The 27626-nt window shown below is 44.1% G+C and overlaps 1 protein-coding gene across 2 annotated transcripts in view; it reads left to right on the top strand.

The window, feature by feature from the left end:
• Positions 1–27360, top strand: part of LOC129834323 (cadherin-11-like) — an 83876-nt gene extending 56516 nt beyond the window's left edge. For both annotated transcript variants that reach the window (XM_055899204.1, XM_055899205.1), the window contains 11 exons: positions 1492–2011; positions 2868–3162; positions 3853–3972; positions 9511–9678; positions 14033–14220; positions 16927–17180; positions 17613–17749; positions 18350–18471; positions 19993–20110; positions 25024–25275; positions 25709–27360. In XM_055899204.1, coding sequence (XP_055755179.1) covers positions 1772–2011; positions 2868–3162; positions 3853–3972; positions 9511–9678; positions 14033–14220; positions 16927–17180; positions 17613–17749; positions 18350–18471; positions 19993–20110; positions 25024–25275; positions 25709–26205 — 2391 coding nt within the window. In that variant the 5' untranslated portion in view covers positions 1492–1771 and the 3' untranslated portion in view covers positions 26206–27360. The remainder of the gene's footprint in view (positions 1–1491; positions 2012–2867; positions 3163–3852; positions 3973–9510; positions 9679–14032; positions 14221–16926; positions 17181–17612; positions 17750–18349; positions 18472–19992; positions 20111–25023; positions 25276–25708) is intronic.
• Positions 27361–27626: the final 266 nt, after the last annotated feature.

The raw sequence follows: 27626 nt of genomic DNA, 5'->3' as shown, positions 1-27626 counted from the left end.
AAAAGGACATCCAGCCAACTTGACACAACTGTGGGAAGCATTGAAGTCAACATGGCCAGCATCTCTGTGAAATGCTTTTGACACCTTGTAGAGTCCATGTCCCGATGAATTGAGGCTGTTCTGAGGGCAAAAGAGGGATGGGGATGGAGGAGGGTGCAACTCAATATTAGGAAGGTGTTCCTGATGTTTGGTATATTCAGTGTATTTTTCCATATTCATAAATTCTCCGATTTCTCTCCCACCATTCCACAGTAGTGCTGCATTGAAACATCTAGCTGTCTAGCCATCCACTGGAATACTTAATACATGACTCACAACCACTGTATTACAGTAACAGATGAGACATTTTGCTTGACTTTGGACCAGACTACTTATTCAGCACATCCGTCTTAGCCAAGACGGATGAATGCCTGTGATTCCCGAGGCATTTAAATGGGAAACACTTCCCTCGAGATGATGGGGCATCGGAGGCAGTAAAACCACTCCTACACACACAGTTGGCTGACATTTTGGTGGCCAGTCAATAACGAAAAAAAGCATAAAATGTCTTCTTTTTCCCGGAGTAGCTGCCAATTTACAACCGAGACACTGGAAAGCATGAAGCGTTATCAGGCGTTCATTATGAGGACTGACAGTGGAGAGGTCCAACTGAGTTAGGGTGCCCATTTCCCTACATCACTGGTGGATGCGCTTTATTTGGACTTTATTTATGAGCTCTGCCACACAAGCTGGAGATTTGTTCTATTTCTTCTCTTCTCTACCTCTCTCTCTTCCCTGCTGGACCGTGTGTTTAACCGGTTCCAGTGAGAGGCAGCTTTAAGCAGTGTGTTTAAGCATTATTGTTGTGGTTGGGCTCCCAGCTAGCATCGTTGCTGAAGTTGAAGGTTCTTCGTGGCTCAGTGGATAGGAAAATCTCCCGCAGGTCCATTTGTTCCCCTGTCCATCCATGAGCAGCCAAGCAGGAAGGGATGAAAGCCAATCATGGGACTGACAACAACACAGCATCTGGTTAATTGTCAGATGTGTAACATAACCTATTGGCATGTGATTAAGCTTTGTTTGCAGTTATGACTGTGCAAATCGACTGTTAGACTATTCTGTTTTTAGCTCCGTTGTCGCTTTGTTGACCATCAGTGCATGGTCAGTGAATGAAAAGGAAGTGATGCATTTTGTACCAAATTAGAATTTTGAAGGAGACTATTTCACTTTTGCTCTACTCACCTAATGTAATACTACAAGGGACAAGACATGGGCAACACTTCAATCAGAGAACACCAGTGGCTTGATGTCTAATTAAATAAGAGCAAATGAGTTTACAACCTCTGTCACTTAATTAGAGCAAGATACAGAGGCACAAAATGAATTAATATGTCGAGATTTAGAGAGGAGTCAATTAAAACTTTGGTTGGAGTGTGGGCTGACGATAACTACTCTTGTACAGAACTGTTTGGTCCCCTGTGACTGACTCTGTGTATTTTTGTTTCATTTCAGGGCCTACGTTGGGAGGAGAAGAAGGAGGAAGAGAGAGAAGGGGGTTGTGATGAGTAACTGCATAAAGCAAAACCAAAGGATCCGGTGAGGTTTAGGGTCCAAGTCCCCAGGCTAGCAAGTGAGTGGAGTGAAGCCACCATCCAGGAAGGACCTCAGAGGAAGGTTTTCACAGGATTATCTCTGGATTGTGCCTCTCAGGGGACACAGGAACACGTGCACACGTGCAGCAAGGCCCAAAGGAAGGCGGAGTAGCACTGGTCGGCAGGCAGCAGGCAGCAGGATGTGGGAGGGACTGGGACTGCAGGTGTTCCTGATGTGCCTGGGCGCCGTGCTGTGCAGCGCTGTGGCTGCCTCAGCACCCCTGGAGCACAGCCACCGCCGCCGCCTCTCCCTACACAGGCACCGGGAGAGGACGGGCAAAGAGGGACAGGTCCTACACCGTTCCAAGAGAGGCTGGGTCTGGAACCAGTTCTTTGTCATTGAGGAGTACACAGGGCCAGACCCAGTGTTAGTGGGCAGGGTAAGGTCACCGTTTTAAATTCTTCATCATCACCTTCCTACCTCTCCTCTCTTTTCTCTCCCTTTCTTTCCCCCTCTCTATCTGTTGATCGCTGAATTAAAGTCACAGGGGGTTTTCATTACCAGTGGAGACCTTGCAATATCCTCAATTTGTTACACAAAGCAATCAGTGGCCCACTTGATTAAAGATTATAAATTAGATTTCCTTTTTAATATCAAAGCATCCCCCAAAGACATTGACATCTGGGAAACAGGCGATTTTAGGGGTCCACAGAAATGACGATTACAAATGGGGACCTAAATTTGCCTCTAATTTCGGCAGTGACAGAGATGGTACCTTGTTATTATTGGGATGGGATATCAATCATGGCATTAATCAACAACAAAAACAACATGCATGCAGAACAGGCTTCTATGAAGAATATTTCATGGAATATAATGAAAAGTTGGTAGATATTGCAAAATACATTAAAATACAATTCATATATGCGTTTGTGGGAATATAGTTATGCGTGTTTTGAATTGCAGAAATGAACCAATCAACAAAGTGACTAACTATCTGATAATGTGACAGACCACTAATTGTAATGTTGCTGTGTTGGACCTAATGTTTATCATCAGAGTAAATATAGATTGATTCTCTATGTTGAAACATATTGGTTTCAAGGCAGTTTTCTCTAAGCTATGCATTTAAATGTAATCACATTTACATGATTGCCTGGGCTGAATGTGCTTCTCATTATCCATGTTCCTCCTAGTGATCACACTACATGTTGGAACGTAGTATTTTTGAAATGGTTTTTAACATATTTTTCCGAAGTAATTTTGCTGACCTTTTTCTTTCCATTTGTTTCCAGCTCCACTCAGACGTTGACGCTGGAGATGGCAATTGCAAGTACATTCTCTCAGGGGAGGGTGCAGGCACCATTTTTGTCATTGATGACAAGACAGGCAACATCCATGCCACCAAGACCCTGGACAGGGAAGAGCAGGCCCAGTACACCCTCACAGCCCAGGCTGTGGACAGGGCCACCAACAAGCCTCTGGAACCTCCGTCTGAGTTCATAGTCAAGGTCCAGGACATCAATGACAACCCACCTGAGTTCCTACATGGGCCATACTATGCCAGGGTGCCTGAAATGTCCAACGTCGGTGAGTTTGGCTGGGGAATGGACCGTGAAGGATTCTCTACCCTCTGTCTAATTCTCCCTTCCTCAGACTGTTTGCCAGTGAACAGCTTGTTTCCCATGCATTATTCAAAATTACTGTAATCTGACCGGGGGAGGCAAAGTTGGAAGCGTTGCTGTTGTTGTTGCGGCTTTGCAATTTCCCTCTTCCTTGTGAATGTTTTTGTGTGAGTGTGTGTGTGTGTGGGGGGGGGTCACACCATGTAATACAACATCCTTAATGCTGGCCTGTCACAGAGTAACAATCTATTTCCCTGCGATTCCACCAGCTGACAACCCAAATGGTGCTTCTGGGGCTCAGACTCGGCAGTCTAGACCAGCCCAGCTTCAAATATGTTCAGAAACCACTGTGATGGCAAATTAATTTCAAATACTGGTGAAACAGCTAGGCTTTGTGTGAATCTCAAAACCATGAGCACTTAAGGGCATTATAACCATGGGAGGGATGCTGACTGCACCACATTTTCGGTTAAGAATAAGCCATTTCTAGAATGGCAAACACTTCCAGCATCAGGTATATAGCAGGAATTTCATGTTAGAAACATAAGTATTGGCTCAAGCTAAATGCCATAATGATTTTCTTATTGCCGGTCTACTATTATGTTGGGTAAATGGGGTTGAAAATAATAACATCTGCTGTTCTTTTGTCGTCCAGGTACCTCAGTGATGCAGGTAACAGCCACAGATGCTGATGATCCCACCTACGGGAATAGTGCCAGACTGGTGTACAGCATTCTCCAGGGCCAGCCCTACTTCTCAGTGGAACCACAAACAGGTACCCAACCTCTCTGTCCCACCTTGTTTCATATTCATCCAGATAGCATAATATTTTATATACAGTATATATATATATATATATATATATAAGTGGCTTGCGAATGTATTCACCCCCCTTGGCATTTTTCCTATTTTGTTGCCTTACAACCTGGAATTAAAATAGATTTTGGGGGGGATTCGTATCATTTGATTTACACAACATGTCTACCACTTTGAAGATGCAAAATATTTTTTATTGTGAAACAAACAAGAAATAAGCGTGCATAGCTATTCACCCCCCCAAAATTAATACTTTGTAGAGACACCTTTTGCACCAATTACAGCTGCATGTCTCTTGGGTTATGTCTCTATAAGCTTGGCACATCTAGCCACTGGGATTTTTGCCCCTTTTTCAAGGCAAAACTGCTCCAGCCCCTTCAAGTTGGATGGCTTCCGCTGGTCTACAGCAATCTTTAAGTCATACCACAGATTCTCAATTGTATTGAGGTCTGGGCTTTGACTAGGCCATTCCAAGACTTGTAAATGTTTCCCCTTAACTTCTCTAGGGTAGGGGGCAGCATTTTCACATTTGGATGAAAAGCATACCAAAATTCAACTGCCAGTTACTCATCCCCAGGAGATGATATATCATTAGTAGATTTGGATATAAAACACTCTGAAGTTTCTAAAACTGTTTGAATCATGTCTCTGAGTATAACAGAACTTATTTAGCAGGCGAAACCCCGAGGACAAACCATTCAGATTTTTTATTGTTGTTGAGGACACTGTCTTTTCAATGAGTTTTCATTGAAATCTGGGAAACCAGATTTCTAAGCGAATTGCTTGCAGTTCCTACGGCTTCCACAGGATGTCAACAGTCTTAAGGAATAGGTTGAGGTTATTCCTTTGTGTAATGAAGAAATACGGCCATCTTGAAGTCGAGGCACTCCAGGTGTCCTGGACATGCACTTCAATCAAACAGAAGGCATGCTACATATCGTTTTAATCCTGTATTGAACACATATCCTCCCGTCTTAAATTTTATCGATTATTCAACGTTAAAAAACACCTAAAGTTGTATTACAAAAGTAGTTTGACATTTTTTGGCAAAGTTTACAGGTAACCTTTGTGTCACGCCCTGACCAGAGTTTGTTTTGTAGGTTTTATGTTTTGGTTGGTCAGGGTGTGATCTGTGTGGGCATTCTATGTTGTTTGTCTGGTTTGTCTATTTCTGTGTTTGGCCTGATATGGTTCTCAATCAGAGACAGGTGTTTTGCGTTGTCTCTGATTGGGAACCATATTTAGGTAGCTTGTTTTGTATTGTGGGTTGTGGGTTATTGTCTATGTGTAGTGTTTGTGTCAGCACTAGTTTTCATTAGCTTCACGTTTATTGTTTTGTATAGTTTGTCAAGTGTTCTTCATTTTCGTCTTCATTAAATATTGAAGAATGTATTCATTTCACGCTGCGCCTTGGTCCTCCTATCTTCAACGTTACGACGATCGTGACAGAATAACCCACCATCAAAGGACCAAGCAGCGTGAAAGAGAGGAACAGCGCTTTGTGGAACAATGGACTTGGGAGGAGATATTAGATGGAAAGGGACCCGGGGTACAGCCGGGTGAATATTGCCACCCCAAGGCAGAGCTGGAGGCAGCCATGCTTACCGTGAGGAGCCGAGGATGGAACCGGAGCCAGTCGGGGTGGATTTGGAGGTGAGCAGGGCGAGTGAAGCAGAGACTGTGAAGGATTTAATGGGGAAATTGGAGGAGAGAGAAATGAGGGATTTGCTGGTTTGGTGCATGAGGCACAACATCCGCCCGACGGAGCGTGTCGGGGATTTGATGTCACCTGAGTCAGCTCTCCATACTGGTCCTGAGGTGCGTGCTAGCCGTCTGGTGAAGACTGTGCCAGCCCCACGCACCAGGCCTCCTGTGCGCCTCCCTAGCCCTGCACGTCCTGTGCCAGCTCAGCGCACCAGCTCTCCTGTGGCAGCCCCATGCACCAGCTCTCCTGTGGCAGCCCCATGCACCAGCTCTCTGGTGCCGGCGCCACGTACCAGGCCTCCAGTTCCAGCACCCCGCACTCGCCTTGAGGTGTGTGTCATCAGCCCAGTACCAACAGTGCCAACACCACGCACCAGGCTTCCTGTGCGTCTCCAGAGCCCTGTACGCCCTGTTTCTCCTCCCCGCACTCGCCCGGAGGTGCGTGTCCCCAGCCCAGTACCACCAGTTCCGGCACCACGCACCAGGCTTATAGTGCGCCTCCACAGCCCAGTACATCCTGTTCCTTCTCCCCGCACTAGCCTTGAGGTGCGTGTCCCCAGTCCGGTACCACCAGTTCCGGCACCACGCACCAGGCCTACAGTGCGCCTTGGCAAGCCTGAGCTGCCCGTCTGCCCAGCGCCGTCTGAGCTGCCCGTCTGTCCAGCGCCGCCTGAGCTGCCCGTCTGTCCAGCGCCACCTGAGCTGCCCGTCTGTCCAGCGCCGCCTGAGCTGCCCGTCTGTCCAGCGCCACCTGAGCTACCCGTCTGTCCAGCGCCACCTGAGCTGCCCGTCTGTCCAGCGCCGCCTGAGCTGCCCGTCTGTCCAGCGCCACCTGAGACTCCCGTCTGTCCTGAGCCGTCAGAGCCGCCCGTCTGTCCAGCGCCGCCTGAGCCGTCCGTCGGTCAGGAGCCGCCAGAGCCGCCCGCCGGTCAGGAGCCGCCAGAGCCGCCCGCCGGTCAGGAGCCGCCAGAGCCGCCCGCCGGTCAGGAGCCGCCAGAGCCGCCCGCCGGTCAGGAGCCGCCAGAGCCGCCCGCCGGTCAGGAGCCGCCAGAGCCGCCCGGCGGTCAGGAGCCGCCAGAGCCGCCCGCCGGGTCAGGAGCCGCCAGAGCCGCCCGCCGGTCAGGAGCCGCCAGAGACGCCCGCCGGTCAGGAGCCGCCAGAGCCGCCCGCCGGTCAGGAGCCGCCAGAGCCGCCCGCCGGTCAGGAGCCGCCAGAGCCGCCCGCCGGTCAGGAGCCGCCAGAGCCGCCCGCCGGTCAGGAGCCGCCAGAGCCGCCCGCCTGTCAAGAGCCGCCCTTCAGTCATGAGCTACCCCTCAGTCATGAGCTACCCCTTAGTCATGAGCACCCCTTAGTCATGAGCTACCCCTCAGTCATGAGCTACCCCTCAGTCATGAGCTGCCCTTCAGTCATGAGCTGCCCTTCAGTCCGGAGCTGCCCCTCAGTCCGAAGCTGCCCCTCAGTCTGAAGCTGCCCCTCAGTCCGGAGGCGCCCCTCAGTGGAGTGGGGTCATTTAGGAGGGTCGTCGTTCCTAGGAGGCCACGGAAGCGGGGATTGACTATGGTGGAGTGGGGGCCACGTCCAGCACCAGAGCCGCCACCGCGGATAGATGCCCACCCAGACCCTCCCCTATAGGTTCAGGTTTTTTAGTTTTCATTAGCTTCACGTTCGTCGTTTATTGTTTTGTATAGTTTGTCAAGTGTTCTTCATTTTCATCTTCATTAAATATTGAAGAATATATTCATTTCACGCTGTGCCTTGGTCCTCCTCTCTTCAACGTTACGACAATCGTGACACTTTGAGGTATTTTGTCGTCACGTTTGAGCAAGTTGGAACCAGTGTTTTTCTGGATCAAACGCGCCAAATAAATTGACATTTTGGATATATCGACGGAATTAATTGAACAAAAGGACCATTTGTGATGTTTATGGGACATATTGGAGTGCCAACAACAGAAGCTCGTCAAAGGTAAGGCATGAATTATATTTTTATTTCGGCGTTTTGTGTCGCGCCTGCTGGGTTGAAATGTTTTCTCTCTTTTGTTTACTATAAGTGCTATGCTCAGATAATAGCATCGTATGATTTCGCTGAAAAGCCTATTTGAATTCTCACATGTTAGCTGGATTCACAATCAGTGTAGCTTTAATTTGGTATCTTTCATATGTGATTTAATGAAAGTTTGATTTTATAGTAATTTTCATAGTAAATCATTTTAATTTGGCGCTCTGCATTTTCTCAGGATTTTTGCCAAGTGATACAGTAGCGTATTGCCTAAACTCCGATTTTTGGATATAAATATGAACTTTACCGAACAAAAAATACAGTATATTGCACATACTGTATGTAGTCTTTTTCTACTCTATTATTGACTGTGTTAGTCTACTCCATGTGTAACTCTGTGTTGTTGTATGTGTCGAACTGCTTTGCTTCATCTTGGCCAGGTCGCAATTGTAAATGAGAACTTGTTCTAAACTAGCCTACCTGGTTAAATAAAGGTGAAATAAAAGTTTAAATAAATACAATTTAGGGGCTTCATAGCAAAGGGGGTGAATACAAATGCACTCACCACCTTTCAGTTTTTTTTTTTTTTTAAGTAATTTTTTTCACTTCACCAATTTGGGCTATTTTGTGTATGTCCATTACATAATTCAAAAGGCACTCGCACATCTGAGAAATCTTATTTGCTGGTGCATGGCAACAATTGAACAAGATGGAGGAAAAAGGAAACCGCACACTGCTCTTGATAGTGTCACCGATATTTAATAAGCTTGCTTATCGGCCTCACGGCCTTCATCAGAGCTTTTGTGATAAAAAAAAAAATTGCAACCTTATGTAGACCTGGCCCCACCCACATCCGTTCTACACATCGAAGGGGGTTGGAGGCAGTGTATGTCCATTACATGAAATCCAAATAAAAATCCATTTAAATGACAGGTTGTAATGCAACAAAATAGGAAAAACGCCAGGGGGATGAATACTTTTGAAGGCACTATATATATATATATATATATATATGTATATATTATGTCTTATATCAAAACTGTTATGTATTTAAATGTATCTTATGATAATCTGTCAATTCTCACATGTTGAATCCGTGCCAAGTAAGGAGCGTTGAGGATTAGTCCTGTCGTACTTTGGGATTTCTCCAAGGCAAAATCTGAGTGTACCTGTCCTTTGCCAAACAGAATTAACTCACGGCCAGATTAGGCAAGCAATATCCTGGTTGAACTCTAAGCATCCTGGGAGCCAAAGTACCCCCAGCCAAACAGGGAGATCTCAGAGCGAGAGAGAGATCGGAGAGAGAAAATCCTGCTAATAAACCAAAGCTGGATATTTCACTGGATCCTGTCCAATGCTCACATTTATAATTTGTTTTTGGCTTATCTGCATTTCATGCACAGGCTCATCTAAATATCACCAGAGAACAACCATCCTCATCATATTCTCCTGTGATGTGAGAAGTGCCAGTTTCCTCACAGAAAAATAATGAAATTAACAACTGGCTTAAAAAACAGTTCCTCACTGCTGTTCTGAGCAGTGTTCTGCAGTTTCTACTGAAATAAGCCACTTATTTTTCCCTTTTACATATCACACTAATTACCCCAATATTAGAAAAGGAGCCTGATGAATGAGATGGCGATGGCACTTGTCACAATGTGATCTCACGTGTCAGTGATGACCCATCATGCCCTGCTCCTCCCAGTGGGCCTTGCATAGTAGTAGGCTTCTGAAAGGCCACAGGCAGGTAGGTCCCTCTTGAATTAAAGCCATTTTCCTCCTCTCCTGTCCCCAGGGATAATCCGGACTGCTCTGCCCAGCATGGACAGGGAAGCGCGGCAGGAATATGACGTCGTCATACAAGCCAAGGACATGGGGGGACACATGGGGGGATTGTCAGGGACAACAGAAGTTAAAATCACCTTGACGGACGTCAACGACAACCCACCGAAGTTCCCTCAGAGTAAGTGAAGAGTCCTGTCTCACTTTTTCTATGTTTTTTATTTTATTTTATTTTTTACATTTTCTGTTCTCTAAAGCTAACTTAGACCCTGAGATGGTCTTTCTTCCCGTTGTCACTGTCCCTCTCTGCTGAGGTAAGAGCAGCATCATCCACAGGGGACAGGTCTGCTTTGAGCCGGTCTAGCCCTCTCCGAGCTCCTCAAGCCTCAACACTTCAAAATATGGATGGCTGATGGCCCCAGAGGCCATGCAACACGCAGTTTGTACAGGGTATAGATGTTAAAGGGGGAATATTACAACTTAATTATTAAACAGTTTCATTGAGCTCATAGGAGCTGTGATGACAGCAAGTATCTTAAGCGCAATAAAGAGTTGTGAAATATTAACTGCGTTAATGTCAGTATTTCTGTTCGACAGAGAGGGGGAATGGAGGGGAATTCTTGTAGCTCTAAACCGCGAGCTAAACACAGATTTACGTCTCATATAGTAGAAATGGTCCACATCAATATCCCCCTACTTCTTGAGAGCAGAGCCTGAAGATTTGCCCCAGAGAGCTCCCAATCTTTCCCCTACTATCAGCACTGAGGCTCGGATGTATCCCTGCTAACAGTGGCTCTTGGATGGAAAATTAGCTATATATTTGGGGTAAACTAGTCCTGGGTGCGGTGAGAAACTTCTAAAACTGAGTCAGTGGGCTGACTCAACCACGTGCAATAATGTCAACTCTTTCCCAGATGATGAAAACTGGAACATTGTTCAATAAGTAATGAGATACTTTTTGAGATAACATACACATCAGTATTGTCACATTTTCCAGCCTGATATTATGTTAATATTTATTTCCAGCTCTCATGGTCAGAGCCAGTTTTAAACTGGGTGGATTCAGTAACTTTCTCATGAAAAGATCCCATATTTTTTTTATGTAGTCTGATTGAAGTAGCAGCCCTTTATATGATTAGGCCTTTTTTAAAAGGCTCCTTCCCATGTCAGAGTTATTTTTAAATGCAGCTGAAGCGTTTGGCTCTGAACACTTCAATAGGAGGAGCAGACAGGGCGGAGAGGGCATATGGCCCTACTGCTCTGCCTCGGCCATGGGCAGGTGTATGCACCCCTGTTGACACACACACTCACACACATGCAAATACAAACACACAACACTGTCTGCTCATGGGCTGTGGCCCTCAGGTGCTGGCCAGCTGAATCTCCACAGGTATCTTTTGTGTTCCATTTATATCTCTCTCTCACTCTCTCTCTCTCTGTCTCTTTAATTATGTGTAAATGCGGAACAGGTAAAGATACAATGTCTTTCAAAGATGGACCACGCCATTAATTCATTTCAACAGTAAAACGCTGTAGAATGAACAGTAAAATACCATAAATGTGTTTTACAGCATTAAAAGCGAATGGAAACACTAGGCTTTAGAACACCAGCTAACTGTAAAACGCCATATTGGTATTGTTGCGTCATCGGTAGGAGAGTTTAGGAATTTGTGAATTTACTGAGACCAAGACCTCAGCGTACATTAATGAGCATACTTTGCTGGTGTCAAACCATATATGAAAACATGATACACATTTTGAAAGCTGAGAAACAGCCCTTTCAACTGATATGACATGTGATAGCACCACATCAATCAACTGGCAATCAGTCAAGAAAAAACACCTGTGAAAATGTGTATCTTATATGCTTTTTTCCCCAAACAACTGCCATTGAAAACAGAGAAAACCTTAGAGCATATATAGTGTTCTTTATTTTGTAAGGATTGATCATCTGAAATCGGAATAATACCTTTTACAGTGAATGAGTTACAGCCTTTTTAGTGAACAAAGGTATTTTTCAAGAATTCTATGGAATGTTCCATGACCAGACACTTTCTTATCTGGATAGTATTTTAAACACGTACAGTGAGCTCCAAAAGTATTGGCACAGTGAAAATGTTTTCGTTATTTTGACTCTGTACTCCAGCACTTTGTATTTTGACTGGTCCACTGTGACAAAGCTCTTAAAAGAAAAGGCTTATACCAAACAAATGTCAGTCCTAATAAGTGTTATGAACAAAACATTTTCCCTGTCTCAATACTTTTGGAGCTCACTGTATATGCACCAAAATGCATTACAAATGGCATTTAGTCTTACATTTGATAAGGAAAGACATACACAAGTGATATAATATGAATTAAAACAACTTTATTGAAAGAATACGGTTAGGGGAATACATTGTCTCAATCAAACCTGAAAACAAAGTGCAAGTTGCATCATGCTATCATAACCATAACAGTATATAGAAGATTACTCTCAGGGGTATTGTCATCAAAATTGAACTGGAATTATAAATTATTACAAGAATAAGGCATATAATAACACTAATTGGCTTTTAAAACTTAAATTTCTTCTTACATACGTTACACAAGCCTATAGCCTAATACAGGAAGAGTCAGAATTAAAGGCATGCAAGAGAAGGGATCGACCAGTGACAGTCTGAGCTACTGGGTGAAGACTAGGAGCCTCTTTACTAGTACCTAGCTATGTATAGTCGGTGCATGTATCTTGCTACAGTTGAAGTCGGAAGTTAACATACACTTAGGTTGGAGTCAATTAAACTCGTTTTTCAACCACTCCACAAATTTCTTGTTAACAAACTATAGTTTTGGGAAGTCGGTTAGGACATCTACTTTGTGCATGACACAAGTAATTGTTCCAACAATTGTTTACAGACAGATTATTTCACTTATAATTCACTGTATCACAATTCCAGTGGGTCAGAAGTTTACATACACTAAGTTGACTGTGCCTTCAAACAGCTTGGAAAACTCCAGAAAAGGATGTCATGGCTTTAGAAGCTTCTGATAGGCTAATTGACATAATTTGAGTCAATTGGATGTGTACCTGTGGATGTATTTCAAGGCCCACCTTCAAACTCAGTGCCTCTTTGCTTGACATCATGGGAAAATCAAAAGAAATCAGCCAAGACCTCAGAAAAAAAATGTGTAGACCTCCACAAGTTTGGTTCATCCTTGGGAGAAATTTCCAAACGCCTGAAGGTACTACGTTCATCTGTACAAACAATAGTACGCAAGTATAAACACCATGGGACCACGCAGCCGTCATACTGCTCAGGAAGGAGACGCGTTCTGTCTCCTAGAGATGAACGTTCTTTGGTGCGAAAAGTGCAAATCAATTCCAAAACAACAGCAAAGGACCTTGTGAAGATGCTGGAGGAAACAGGTACAAAAGTATCTATATCCACAGTAAAACGAGTCCTATATCGACATAACCTGAAAGGCCGCTCAGCAAGGAAGAAGCCACTGCTCCAAAACTGCCATAGTCAGTTTGCAACTGCACATGGGGACAAAGATCGTACTTTTTGGAGAAATATCCTCTGGTCTGATGAAACAAAAATAGAAGTGTTTGGCCATAATGACCATCGTTATGTTTGGAGGAAAAAGGGGGAGATTTGCAAGCCAAAGAACACCATCCCAACCGTGAAGCACGAGGGTGGCAGCATCATGTTGTGGGGGTGCTTTGCTGCAGGAGGGACTGGTGCACTTCACAAAATAGATGGCATCGTGAGGTAGAAAATTATGTGGATATATTGAAGCAACATCTCAAGACATCAGTTAGGAAGTTAAAGTTTGGTTGCAAATGGGTCTTCCAAATGGACAATGACACCAAGCATACTTCCAAAGTTGTGACAAAATGGCTTAAGGTCAACAAAGTCAAGGTATTGGAGTGGCCATCACAAAGCCCTGACATCCATCCTATAAAAAATGTGTGGGCAGAACTGAAAAAGCATGTGCGAACAAGGAGGCCTACAAACCTGACTCAGTTACACCAGCTTTGTCAGGAGGAATGGGCCAAAATTCACCCAACTTATTGTTGGATGCTTGTGGAAGGCTACCTGATACGTTTGACCCAAGTAAAACAATTTAAAGGCAATGCTACCAAATACTAATTGAGTGTATGTAATCTTCTGACCCACTGGGAATGTGATGAAAGAAATAAAAGCTGAAATAAATCATTCTCTCTACTATTACTCTGACATTTCACATTCTTAAAATAAAGTGGTGATCCTAACTGACCTAAGACAGGGAATTTTTACTAGGAATAAATGTTGGGAACTGAGTTTAAATGCATTTGGCTAAGGTGTATGTAAACTTCCGACTTCAACTGTATATCCAGCTGCTACCACAGTGACACGGATAGGCAGGGGCTTATTTAAAACGAGATGACATGAATGTAGTGAAAAGTTTAGTGAATGCTATTCTGTACCTCGGAGTAAGTTAAACCAGGCATCGACTACAAGTGTGAATGATATTTTCTTAGTTGTAACAGTCTCTATTGTTTCTCCCCACAGGTGTATACTCCATGTCAGTTTCAGAGGACAAGGTTTCGGGTGAGGAGGTGGGCCGTCTGAAGGCTAAAGATCCAGATCTGGGCGAGAATGGACTTGTGTCATATCGTTTCATCGAGGGCGATGGGATGACTGTGTTTGAGATTTCCACCGACACTGACACTCGTGAGGGTGTTATCAAATTGAGAAAGGTGAGAAGGGAGTGAAGGCGATATACTATTCCACAAACATTGTGGAGGAATGAAGGGAATGTGTGAGACAGTGTATAGGGTCGTCTGCATTGAATCACCTTTTTTGCTACTGCCCTTTCACTAACATTCTGAGGACTAAAATGCTAGCCTCAATACTTGACATTACTTGACACACCTGTGTGTGTCTGTGCGTGTTTGAATGTGTAAACCTGGCTATATGCAATTTATGTGTGGTAGAGAGAGAACGAGAGGGAGAAAGAGAGTGTGAGACTGAAGCACACACTGAGCAGTGGCAAGAGAGAGAGAGAGTGATTTTTCACCGTTCCACTCTGTGATTGCAATGACACCGCTTCAGTTTCTTATTACGAGCATTGACTTTCATGGCTGGTTCTCTGGGAGAGGAATCTCATCTAGGCAGTCTGACTGTGGGTCGGCTGCTAGCGTGGAGCTGCAGCTCTGCTGTGCTCTAGGGCTGGGATTATGCCGACATTTACCAACCTGGGGAGGTCAGCCTTGCACTGCACTGCACCGTGCCTGGGCTGCCTCTAGGTTCTCACTGGCACCACTACGCCTGGAGCTGCCTGCCTGCCATGGTTAGGCTTAGCCGGGCCTTCAGAGGGGAGAGAGAGAGGCGCTGCTTCCCTCCCTAGTCCCTACGCAGCAGCAGCAGCCTAGACGGAGCATTGCCACCTGGTGGTGCTTTATTATTTAAAATCCCTCAACTGTCTTTCACAGCACAAGCTCCCTCACACTCAGATCAGCAGCAATCTCACTCACGGTCCTCTCTACTCCTCTCCAAAAATAACACAACTCAGAGAGGAAGGCCTTTGCATTCTCAAGGGTTTACACAAGCTGGGTAATTTTGTCAGTTCTGTGGAGTGTGAGTACCAGTGTGTCGTCTACGTGCTGAACAATGGCACTGTTCTATTAATCATGGCTGAGGATTATACCAGGTAAGCCACGACAGCGGCCATTGAAATGTGGGAAACGAGCATGCAAACAACTTCCTCTATGGCCGCATGAACCCAAGTGGGATCAGACTTCGCTGCTCAGTGCATACCCCCCTCATTTCCATAACAGAGGAGGTGCAGCAATAATGAGTCTTATGAACGCCGGATAATAGAAATTGTAGCTGGGGAAAGTGGAAGAATTGAATCAGGGGAAATAATGATTTGACGCTGAGTAGAGAGGGTGGTGGTGGTGGTTGTAATTCTTAACAATGTTTGGCTATCTGAAATTCCAGGACCCAGGTCCCCAAACGAGACCATTCTGTCTGCTGATTAGGCTGGGTGTGGTGTGTGTGGAGGTGGGGGAGGGGGGGACAATACAGCGTGCCGACAACAATCAGTTTGATGCAGCCCTGCTCTTCTCAATAACAAAATGACTCCACAATACACCTCTTGGGAAATCATCACCTTTTGCTCTTCAAAGCATGTTGAAAATTAAAGTTGAAATTACTGACGGAATTGCCAGAGTTTTAATCAAGTATTCTGTTTCAACTGCGGGCTAACAGGCGCAGGCTGAATGCTAAGAGGAAGCCTGGCATTATTGTGAATATTATCTACTGCTGATTAGTTTCAGCAGAAAATTATTAGGTGCCTAAATAAAAGAACAGAGAGAGATAGGGAGACGGGGGGGGGGGGGGGGGGGGGGGGGTTGAGAGGAGAGAGAGATAGATAAAGGGGGGAGGAAAAGGGGGAGACAGAGAGCAAGGGGACCACAGCTTCAGGAGACAACGTCAGCGAGGAACATTCACCGACCTGTTAAAAGGAAAGAACTGGGTCATGGCTGTTCCTGCCACTGACAGCTTCATTAAAGACATGCAAAAAAATACTGAAGGATGAACAAAAAAACTGAGCTAGGAAAACAACTTCACATCAATCACCACACAGGCAGAGAGAGAGATAAAGTGTGTGTTTGTTTGTGTGTGTGTGTGCATCCTGGTATGGCGCCCCCCCCCAACTCCGGTCGGTACTTTAAAGTCTCACTTAGTAATTTGTGCGAGTGATGTGAGACAGGGTAATAAGAAAACAGGCAGATGTGTGAGGCAGGGTGTGGAGGGATAAGGGTTGTTCACACTAAATGGCCATTAACTATATTTGAGCATAATTGATTTGGGAGTGTCTTTCCATTTTCTTGCAATTAAATGAACTGGTGGTGATTTGAGGCTATGACTTAGATACACCATTAAACTGAAACAAGGGTCATCTTAGGTACAAGGACTGAGCAAAGAATGTCTTGGTTTTGTCTCATGCTGACGTTGACCACAACCACAGTCTTATTTTGCAACAGCGCCCTCTAGTTAGCATCTCAACTCCATACTGACATTTGATTTGACCCTCTTAACAAAAAGGCATCCAAATAGGTTCTTTGCCTGTCCTGGTAGGAGAACCTTTTTGGTTCCAGGCAGAACCCTTTTGCAGAAGAAAGGGTTCTACATAGAACCTAAAAGGGTTCTACCTGTAACCAAAATGGTTCTACCTGCAACCAAAAAGGGTTCTTTGAAGGGTTCTCCTATGGGGACAACCGAAGAACCCTCTAAGGTTCTAGATAGCAGTGTACAGCTACAGTAAATCATTTTTATGATGCAGTAATTGTATTATAGAAAGAATTACATTGACAACCTTCTCATTTTTGTCCCAAGATATTAATTATGATATAGTTTGAATGTATTATTGCTAAATCCACTCTGCTCCCTCTTTCCAGCCTGTGGACTTTGAGACTAAGAGGGCATACACCCTGAGAGTAGAGGCATCCAATACACATGTGGACCCCCGCTTCATCGCCTGGGGACCCTACAAAGACACAGCCACGGTTAAGGTTATGGTGGAGGACGCAGACGAGCCGCCTGCTTTCATGGAAACTAGCTACAGCTTCGAGGTGGAGGAGAATGCCCCTGATGGGACCGTGGTAGGCCGTGTACACGCTAAAGATACAGACGTGGCTAACAACCCTGTCAGGTAGGCTACTTGGAACACTCTCTGTCACTCTCTCGGTTACTCATTTGTGTTTGTTTCTAGCGCCGCTGTCAACCCCACCCAGTCCCATAGTGTTATAATGCATCCGTTCTGTTTTAAATTGCTCATTTTACGTTGATACGTAGATGATTTCAGTTTCAAAGGCCTCATCTCGTCAACATAAAATATTGCAGGGCCCTAGTCAATCAGGAAACAAAATAAATAGCCTATATTATTTCCTGCTCTGCGGGAGCAAATATTAAAATAAACATCCCGTTTCTTTGTTGTAACTATAAATATTGTTCCATTGAATACATCCATCCAAATAATGCAAACATGCATTCCTACAGCACAAGAAGAATTGGGCTTTTGTTTTATCTAAGGAACCAGGCCCTAATTGAATACGTGTTTACTTATCATTACTGTTCACTGCAGGTACATGATTCCACGCTACACGGACGTGGAGCAGTTCTTCAGTGTCGGCCCGGAGGATGGCATCATCAAGACCACCAGACCGCTGGACCGGGAGACACTACCCTGGCACAACATCTCTGTCAGCGCCACTGAGATTGGTACGCCACCCTCCATTATCCACCTCGGGTTTCAAATTAGAGAGTAGCTGGAAAGACCAGAGACGTCATGCCTCCCAATCCAGGAAGTGTTGTGTTCCCACCCGGCTCGTATGTGGTAGAGTCGCCACCCTTCAAGATGTTTTTAAGAGAAGATTACCAAAAGGGCCTTTCAAAAACTGAAATGAGTAGCTAGAGACTACTGCAAAACATCCACATCCCCCAAATCAGAAATAAACATCTCTAAATTGCTGTTCTCTGTCTGTGTGATTCTACTCCAGATGATTATGTCTGGTTTTGAAGTATATCTGTCTCAAATATTTCCATCTCTCCTATCAGGGATAATTTGATGCATCAAAAATGTGCCTGGAACTTTAGAGATCAAGCAGTTCTGTTGTATTTTGCACGACACTCGTCTGACAGCATCATTTCCAAGCATTCAACAACCTACATCAGTTCATATACAATAAATAGGGTCATACTGTGCTGTCTTCTCATTGTGTTTGCAGTGGGAGCTGGTTTTGTTTTTCTAGCCAGGCAAATCCCACGCAGGCGCACTGAATCACTAACGTGTTTGTTATTCATTTTTGTCATTCTGCACAGGGGGACATCACCAAGATACAAAAGTACGTGTCAACATCAAAGTCAAAGACGTGAATGACAACGCCCCTGAGTTTGCCACACAGAACGAAATCCTCGTGTGTGAAAATGCCTCCCCTGGCAAAGTAAGTCTAATCATTCACAATGTACAGTGGGGCAAAAAAGTATTTAGTCAGCCACCAATTGTGCAAGTTCTCCCACTGAAAAAGAGGAGAGAGGCCTGTAATTTTAATCATAGGTACACTTCAACTATGACAGACAAAATGAGAAAAAAAAATGCAGAAAATCACATTGTAGGATTTTTAATGAATTTATTTGCAAATTATGGTGGAAAATAAGTATTTGGTCACCTACAAACAAGCAAGATTTCTGGCTCTCACAGACCTGTAACTTCTTCTTTAAGAGGCTCCTCTGTCCTCCACTCGTTACCTGTATTAATGGCACCTGTTTGAACTTGTTATCAGTATAAAAGACACCTGTCCACAACCTCAAACAGTCACACTCCAAACTCCACTATGGCCAAGACCAAAGAGCTGTCAAAGGACACCAGAAACAAAATTGTAGACCTGCACCAGTCTGGGAAGACTGAATCTGCAATAGGTAAGCAGCTTGGTTTGAAGAAATCAACTGTGGGAGCAATTATTAGGAAATGGAAGACATACAAGACCACTGATAATCTCCCTCGATCTGGGGCTCCACGCAAGATCGCACCCCGTGGGGTCAAAATGATCACAGAACGGTGAGCAAAAATCCAGGAACCACACGGGGGGACCTAGTGAATGACCTGCAGAGAGCTGGGACCAAAGTAACAAAGCCTACCATCAGTAACACACTACGCCGCCAGGGACTCAAATCCTGCAGTGCCAGACGTGTCCCCCTGCTTAAGCCAGTACATGTCCAGGCCCGTCGGAAGTTTGCTAGAGAGCATTTGGATGATCCAGAAGAAGATTGGGAGAATGTCAACTCGTCGTGTTTGGAGGACATGCTGAATGCTGAGTTGCATCCAAAGAGTGGCTTCGTAAGAAGCATTTCAAGGTCCTGGAGTGGCCTAGCCAGTCTCCAGATCTCAACCCCATAGAAAATCTTTGGAGGGAGTTGAAAGTCCGTGTTGCCCAGCAACAGCCCCAAAACATCACTGCTCTAGAGGAGATCTGCATGGAGGAAGGGGCCAAAATACCAGCAACAGTGTGTGAAAACCTTGTGAAGACTTACAGAAAACGTTTGACCTCTGTCATTGCCAACAAAGGGTATATAACAAAGTATTGAGAAACTTTTGTTATTGACCAAATACTTATTTCCACCATAATTTGCTAATAAATTCATTAAAAATCCTACAATGTGATTTTCTGGATTTTTTTTTCTCATTTTGTCTGCCATAGTTGAAGTGTACCTATGATGAAAATTACAGGCCTCTCTCATCTTTTTAAGTGGGAGAACTTGCACAATTGGTGGCTGACTAAATACTTTTTTGCCCCACTGTATATTGTACTTTTTCCCAAGTCACATTTAGAAAAGACAGATCTTTATGCATACTAGTAACCACCATGTGCAAGAATATATTTTATCTTATAGTGAATATGTTGAATATGTTCAGCGTTTTGGTGAACTTGGTCTGTACTAACTCCTGTGTGTGTTGTTCAACTCAGCTCATAGAGACAGTCAGTGCGGTGGACAAGGATGAGATGGCCCACCGACAGTACTTCCACTTCAGCATCGCCCCAGAGGCTGTCAACAACCACAACTTCTCCCTGAAAGACAACAGAGGTGGGTGGGCTCAAACATTCTATTTCCATCAATGAGAAGAGTGACTTCTGTTTGGACACATTTACTGTCTTTATAGTGGCTAGTCGGCACTCCAGTACTCCAGTCAGTAAGATAGAACACCACGTTTTTTTTCCCCTTCTTTATATCAAATCAGGTTTTTCTACATCCAGATGGCCTTTGCACTGTGTATGCATCGGAAGTGATTCAGCAGATCTTTGTCGACTGAAGTTTGATTTGAAGCTAGATCCCATAGAGCTCCTCCTTTATTAATCACCTACTGGTGTCTCTCTGGCGTCCTAGCCTCTACATCAGTGAACTGCTGCATGTAGGACACTGAGCCTGTTGGATCAGTTTGCGGAGCTTGTGATTGCATTAGTTATCCCTACATCACACTCTGTCTGATCAGCCAGGGGTGGAGAAGTGAGAGAGAGCGAGAGAGAGCACCTTTCCTTCTGCCTGCCGTGTTTGGGGGCCTGCCTGGCTGGTGACTCATCCCAGCTGTCCTTAAGCTCAAAGCCACTTCCAGTCTGCCAGTCACAGTTATGGAGCGGCTGGTTAGGCGAGCTGGTCAGAAAGAGTACATGTTACATTCCATTTCAACAGATGAGGCACAGTGGTATTTATCCCCAGAGGATGCCATCTCTCATCAGAGGAGAATTACTCATCATGGGAATAGCATTCATCAACCTTGTTGATAAACTCTCGGATTAAAGATAATGAGAAGCAAAAGTTAATCACAGAGTGTTGACTCCATAAAAATGCTTGATTAGACTTGCTTATATCCATAGAGATTGCTCAGGACCATGTGACAACGCTATTGTAATGACTACGATGGAGACGTTCAACAGCTGCTGCGAGTAGTTCAGTCAGCAATGCCATCTTTGAACAAGCAATTACATGACACTTCTCTTAATGACATGCATTCATCAATATTTTCTTATATAAACTGAAGCTCTTTTTTTCATCGCCAGCCATTGCTTTAATACTCTTCCCGACCGCGCCGTGACCACAAGCCACTTCCAAGCATATCTGCTTCTGTGATGGAGGAGAATGAATGAGGGGGAATGAATGTGTTAATTGCAGTTTAATGGGATATTTTTTTTTATCCCCAGATAAAGTCATATCAGAGTCAAGCAGTGCTGCAGTGACTATAGAGCAGCCAGCATGGCGAGGGCTAGCTCTCTACCCATTTGATCTGCTTAATTTTTACATTTTTTTTTTTGACCTTTTATTTAACTTGGCAAGTCAGTAAAGAACAAATTCTTATTTACAATGACCGTCTACCAAAAGGCCTCCTGAGGGGATGGGGGCCTGGGACTAAGAATAAATACTATATAAATATAGGACAAAACACACATCACAACAAGAGAGACAACACAACACTACATAAAGAGAGACCTAAGACATAGCAAGGCAGCAACACATGACAACACAACACGGTACCAGCACAAAACACGGTACAAACATTATTGGGCACAGACAACGGCCCAAAGGGCAAGAAGGTAGAGACAACAATACATCACGCAAAGCCGCCACAACTGTCTGTAAGAGTGTCTTTGAATGAAGAGATTGAGATAAAACTGTCCAGTTTGAGTGTTTGTTGCAGCTCGTTCCAGTCGCTAGCTGCAGCAAACTGAAAGAGGAGCAACCCAGGGATGTGTGTGCTTTGGGGACCTTTAACAGAATGTGACTGTCAGAAAAGGTGTTGTATGTGGAAGATGAGGGCTGCAGTAGATATCTCAGATAGGGGGGAGTGAGGCCTAAGAAGGTTTTATAAATAAGCATCAACCAGTGGGTCTTGCGACGGGTATACAGAGATGACCAGTTTACAGAGGAGTATAGAGTGCAGTGATGTGTCCTATAAGGAGCTTTGGTGGTAAATCTGATGGCCGAATGGTAAAGAACATCTAGCCACTGAAGAGCACCCTTACCTGCCGATCTATAAATTATGTCTCCGTACTCTAGCATGGGTAGGATGGTCATCTGAATCAGGGTTAGTTTGGCATCTGGGATGAAAGAGGAGCGATTACGATAGAGGAAACTAAGTCTAGATTTAACTTTAGCCTGCAGCTTTGATATGTGCTGAGAGAAGGACAGTGCACCATCTAGCCATACTCCCATGTACTTGTATGAGGTGACTACCTCAAGCTCTAAACCCTCAGAGGTAGTAATAACACCTGGCGGAAGAATGGCATTCTTCTTACCAAACCAGATTACCTTTGTTTTGGAGGTGTCCAGAACAAGGTTAAGGGTAGAGAAAGCTTGTTGGACACTAAGAAAGCTTTGTTGTAGCGCATTTAACACAAAATCCGGGGGAGAGTCAAAATTAGTGCTTTTCAACAGTATTTTCAAAAAGCCCACAATGTGAGCAGAAAAGATTACAGCCGCTCTGATTTGTTGGGTTTATCTGGAGCCAAAGCCTCCTTTCAAATGGACAGCTTTCCAACCTACGTTTATCAATGGATTTTCTCTGGATTTTCAGAGTTTGCGGTGTCTGTCTGAGACAGCAGGGGCTATTTCGTTTTTTCTTGCACTCTCATAACTGCAGATGTAAGAACACTTAATAAGTATACTTTTATATGGAAAATGTTCCTAGTGTTCAGCGCTTCTTTCAGCCATATTACCTTGTTCATGTAGGATATTTTAAGTTCTCATGGCTCATGGCTCTTTAGACTGTGTTCTACTTCAACCCTTAAGAGACACTCTACCAAGGCAATGATAACCTATGAGGTCGACCTATAATGAATAGCGCAGGATTCATAGAGCCCATTCACCCTTCCATTCTGTATGCACAATAGTTTTTGTCATGAGAAACCTTTTCTGAAAAAGCTGTAGTGGGTTGAGGACACCGCTGTGAGAGAGGGAGGGAAAATGACTAAGCCACAAGCACCTAAATGAACTCACTCCATCTCGGTTCTGAGAGCGACCTTGCACTGAGTTAGGAGAGTGCACTTGGCATCCTTCCACCCTCACCCAGCCCCAAGTAAAACCAATAGAGCTTTGATTGCACTTCCAAAAGCTAATAAATGTTCACAATATTACAATAATGTAATATCTGGAAATTCACAGCTCATTGCTTTTCCTCCCCGCGGCTATACGTCTGCCTTATGAACTCGTTGGCTAAGTAAAACTCTTCGGTTATAACTGTGATCGTGTTAGGCAGTTTGTACGTTCTGTACCTGGAATACAGTGCTTTGCAAAAGTATTCTTCCCCTTTGGTGTTTTTCCTATTTTGTTGCATTACAACCTGTAATTTAAATAGATTTTTATTTGGATTTCATGTAACAGACAGACAAAGTAGTCCAAATTGGTGAAGGGAAATTTAAAAAATATCTTGTTTCAAAAAATTCAAAAAAATAAAAGTTGTGCGTGCATATGTCTTCACCCCCTTTGCTATGACGCCCCTAAATAAGATCTGGTGCAACCAATTACCTTCAGAAGCCACATAATTAGTTAAATAAAGTCCACCTGTGTGCAATCTAAGTGTCACATGATCTGTCACATGATCTCTGTATATATACAACTGTTCTGAAAGGCGCCAGAGTCTGCAACACAACTAAACAAGGGGCACCACCAAGCAAGCAGCATCATGAAGAGCAATGAGCTCTCCAAACAGGTCAGGGACAACGTTTTGGAGAAGTACAGATCAGGGTTCGGTTATAAAAAAAATATCTGAAACTTTGAACATCCCATAGAGCACCATTAAATCCATTAAGGATTAATTCAATCCACATTGAAAGAATATGGCACCACAACAAACCTGCCAAGAGAGGGCCGCCCACCAAAACTCACGGACCAGGCAAAGGAGGGCATTAATCAGAGAGGCAACAAAGAGACCAAAGATAACCCTGAAGGAACTGCAAAGCTCCACAGCGGAGATTGGAGTATCTGTCCATAGAACCACTTTAAGCCGTACACTCCACAGAGCTGGGCTTTACGGAAGAGTGGACATAAAAAAGCCATTGCTTAAAGAAAAAAATAAGCAAATACGTTTGGTGTTCGCCAAAAGGCATGTGGGAGACTCCCCAAACATATGGAAGAAGGTACTTTGGTCAGATGAGACAAAAATGTAGCATTTTGGACATCAAGGAAACACTATGTCTGGCGCAAACCCAATACCTCTCAACACCCCGAGAATACCATCCCCACAGTGAAGCATGGTGGTGGCAGCATCATGCTGTAAGGATGTTTTTCATCAGCAGGGACTGGGGAACTGGTCAGAATTGAAGGAATGATGGATGATGCTAAATACAGGGAAATTTATGAGGGAACCTGTTTCAGTCTTCCAGAGATTTGAGACTGGGATGGAGGTTCACCTTCCAGCAGGACAATGACCCTAAGCATACTGCTAAAGCAACACAAGAGTGATTTAAGGGGAAAGATTTAAATGTCTTGGAATGGCCTAGTCAAATCCCAGACCTCAATCCAATTGAGAATCTGTGGTATGACTTAAAGATTGCTGTACACCAGTGTAACCCATCCAACTTGAAGGAGCTGAAGCAGTTTTGCCTTGAAGAATGGGAAAAAATTGCAATGGCTAGATGTGCCAAGCTTATAGAGACATACCCCAAGAGACTTGCAGCTGTAATTGCTACAAAAGGTGGCTCTACAAAGTTTTAACTTTGAGGGGGTGAATAATTATGCACGCTCAAGTTTTCCTATTTCTTGTTTGTTTCACAATAAAACATATTTTGCATCTTCAAAGTGGTAGACATGTTGTGTAAATCAAGTGATACAAACCCCGCCAAAATATACATTTTAATTCCAGGTTATAAGGCAACGAAATAGGAAAAATGCCAAGAGGGGAGAATACTTTCGCAAGCCACTGTATCCCCCCCCCAAGAGGAGACATTTTAAAGGACCCTCTTTTCTCTGTACTTATTCTACTTCTGCTCTCCTCTTGTTCACCACAGACAGCACAGCCAGCGTATATGTGACCCGGAGGGGCTTCAGCCGGATGACCCAGGATGTCTACTTCCTTCCCATCGAGATCAACGACAACGGCGTCCCTCCCATGAGCAGCACCAACACGCTGACCATCCGAGTGTGCAGCTGTGACAGTAAGGACACCATCCTGTCCTGCAACGTGGAGCCTTACATCCTGCCTGCAGGCCTCAGCACCGGAGCTCTCATCGCCATACTTGCCTGTATCGTCATTCTCCTGGGTGAGCATCAGCACTAAAGAAAACAGCAACTTGCATTCAATCTGTTGTTGATCTAATATTTAACTCATGTTTGATATTTTATACCATCTTGAGTGGTGCTTATCCTTAACGTTTTCAGAATAGTTTTAAGTATTTATGGGCAGATGCTTGACAGAGTATTAATAGTGTGCGTTTTGACTATGTACACAGGCTCAATTGATTATTTAACTTGCAATTAACACTGTTTAACAATGTTGACAGATTCAAACCACCTGTATTCAACATACTGTATATTTTTGCACTTCTAATCCAAATTATGTGCAGCTGTGATTTATTTTCCACATCTGTCAAAGCGTGGCTAATTAGGGAATTTGATATGCTAAAGGTATTTAAAAGAGCTGTAAGAGCTAGAGGTTCTGCATGGTTGGCTGATCTGATATGTTTCTCATGGCAGCGATCGTGGTGCTGTTTGTGGCACTGCGTCGTCAGAAGAAGGAGCCACTCATCGTCTTCGAGGAGGAAGACATCCGTGAGAACATCATCACCTATGATGATGAAGGCGGTGGAGAGGAGGACACAGAGGCCTTCGACATTGCTACACTACAGAACCCTGACGGTGCCAACGGCTTCCTACCCCGTAAGGACATCAAGCCTGAGTTCCAGTACCCGATGAGGCCTGGCGGGCGCCCCGTGGCCAACAGTGTGGACGTGGATGATTTTATCAAGACCCGCATTAACGACGCGGACAGCGACCCTACGGCCCCGCCTTATGACTCCATCCAGATCTATGGCTACGAGGGCCGAGGCTCCATCGCTGGATCCCTCAGCTCCCTGGAATCGGTGACCACAGATTCAGACCTAGACTACGACTACCTCGAAAGCTGGGGCCCGCGCTTCAAGAAGCTGGCCGACCTTTACGGCACCAAAGACTCCGCCGATGACAACTCTTAACGTTCACCCATTACCCCGACCATCTCCTTGCGCCCTTTCTCCAACCCTCCACTGACTTTGTGTGGTGCTTGAAGTTTACTATAAGTATACCACAAGCATTTTTATTTATAGTAAACTTTGTTATTTGTACGTGTAAAGTATACTTGCAGTATACTAGATACCTGTTGGGGATGTTTGGCAAGGAAGGACAGATGGTATTGAGGAGGTGGAGACAAGAGCGAGAGAGAAAGAATGATAAAAAAATGAAAAACTAAACAAAAACTAAAAATCACCTCTGTGGGATGTACTGGTATGTATGAAAAATGAAGACATGCTTAATGTTTGTGGTGAGAGATCAAATAACACTTGGTATTTCACTTTTTTAGTCATTTTGTAGGTTACTACGGTTTGGGGTTGGAATGTGGGTCACAGAGAGACATGTAATTGTTGATACTGTGAATGAGCTCACAAAGGAGAAGAGAAAATTGTTGCCTTATATCAATGAAAAACCTATGAGAAAACAGTAACAGCAAACTGAGACTGGTCGCTCCTGTAGCACCTCCCTCTTCCTGAGGAAGATGGATTCAACAAAAACAGAGACAGTGTTTTTTTTCTCACAAATCCAGAGAAAAATCCCCCCTTTCAGTCCAATTTCACCAATGATCAATCACAAGGAAAGACCTGTGAGCTCAAATCGCCTTAAGTAATGGACTTTCTTGCATCACGGTGCATTTTTTGCAACTTAAAGTATATCCTAAAGCAAGCTGAAGTCCATATAACGTATGTACAGTAGAATGTGCAAATATGTCTCTTGAGGATCAAACTTGCGCCTATTGGTTCTTGTAAATCCATTTTTTTTAATGATGTTATTATGATTACTATGATTTTTTTTGTTCTCTTCATTTTTTATTTGATTTGTTTGGCGTATGTTTTTCTCCCTCGTTGAGAAAATAGCAATCTGTTCTGTCGTAGTGAATAATGCCTAATTTCTATGTCGAATTTCTGGTACCTATTTGTAAAATGTTCTTATTTTAGTACACATGCAAATATCAGTATTTCAACATGTAATGTTACAGCATCACCCTTATATTTTATGAACATTGTACTGTTGCTTTATTATGTGCTTCTATCTAAGAAGCGAGAAAAACTTTGAAATAAATGCTTTTTATAAAATTATTGATGACGTTAATAAATCTTTAAGAGCAAAAGGGCAATCTGTTCTTTCCCTAGAGGTGATCTCTGTTATGATATAGAACGGTGTCTACTGGGTGATATTGGGAGGACTTAGAGCAATAAAGGAGGTCAATATACAGTCGCAAACGGTGCCACAGAACAACCAGTGACACCATGAACATGCACACACACTGCCCCCACACACACTGCACATTAATGTACAGAGCTTTTCACTGGTATGGACCCAGCAGTCAGTGTTCACATTGACC

The sequence above is a fragment of the Salvelinus fontinalis genome, chromosome 35 (genome assembly GCF_029448725.1).
Source record: "Salvelinus fontinalis isolate EN_2023a chromosome 35, ASM2944872v1, whole genome shotgun sequence".
Taxonomy (NCBI): domain Eukaryota; kingdom Metazoa; phylum Chordata; class Actinopteri; order Salmoniformes; family Salmonidae; genus Salvelinus; species Salvelinus fontinalis.
The sequence above is the reverse complement of the archived record's forward strand: the minus strand, read 5'-3'. Positions and strand labels throughout refer to the sequence as shown.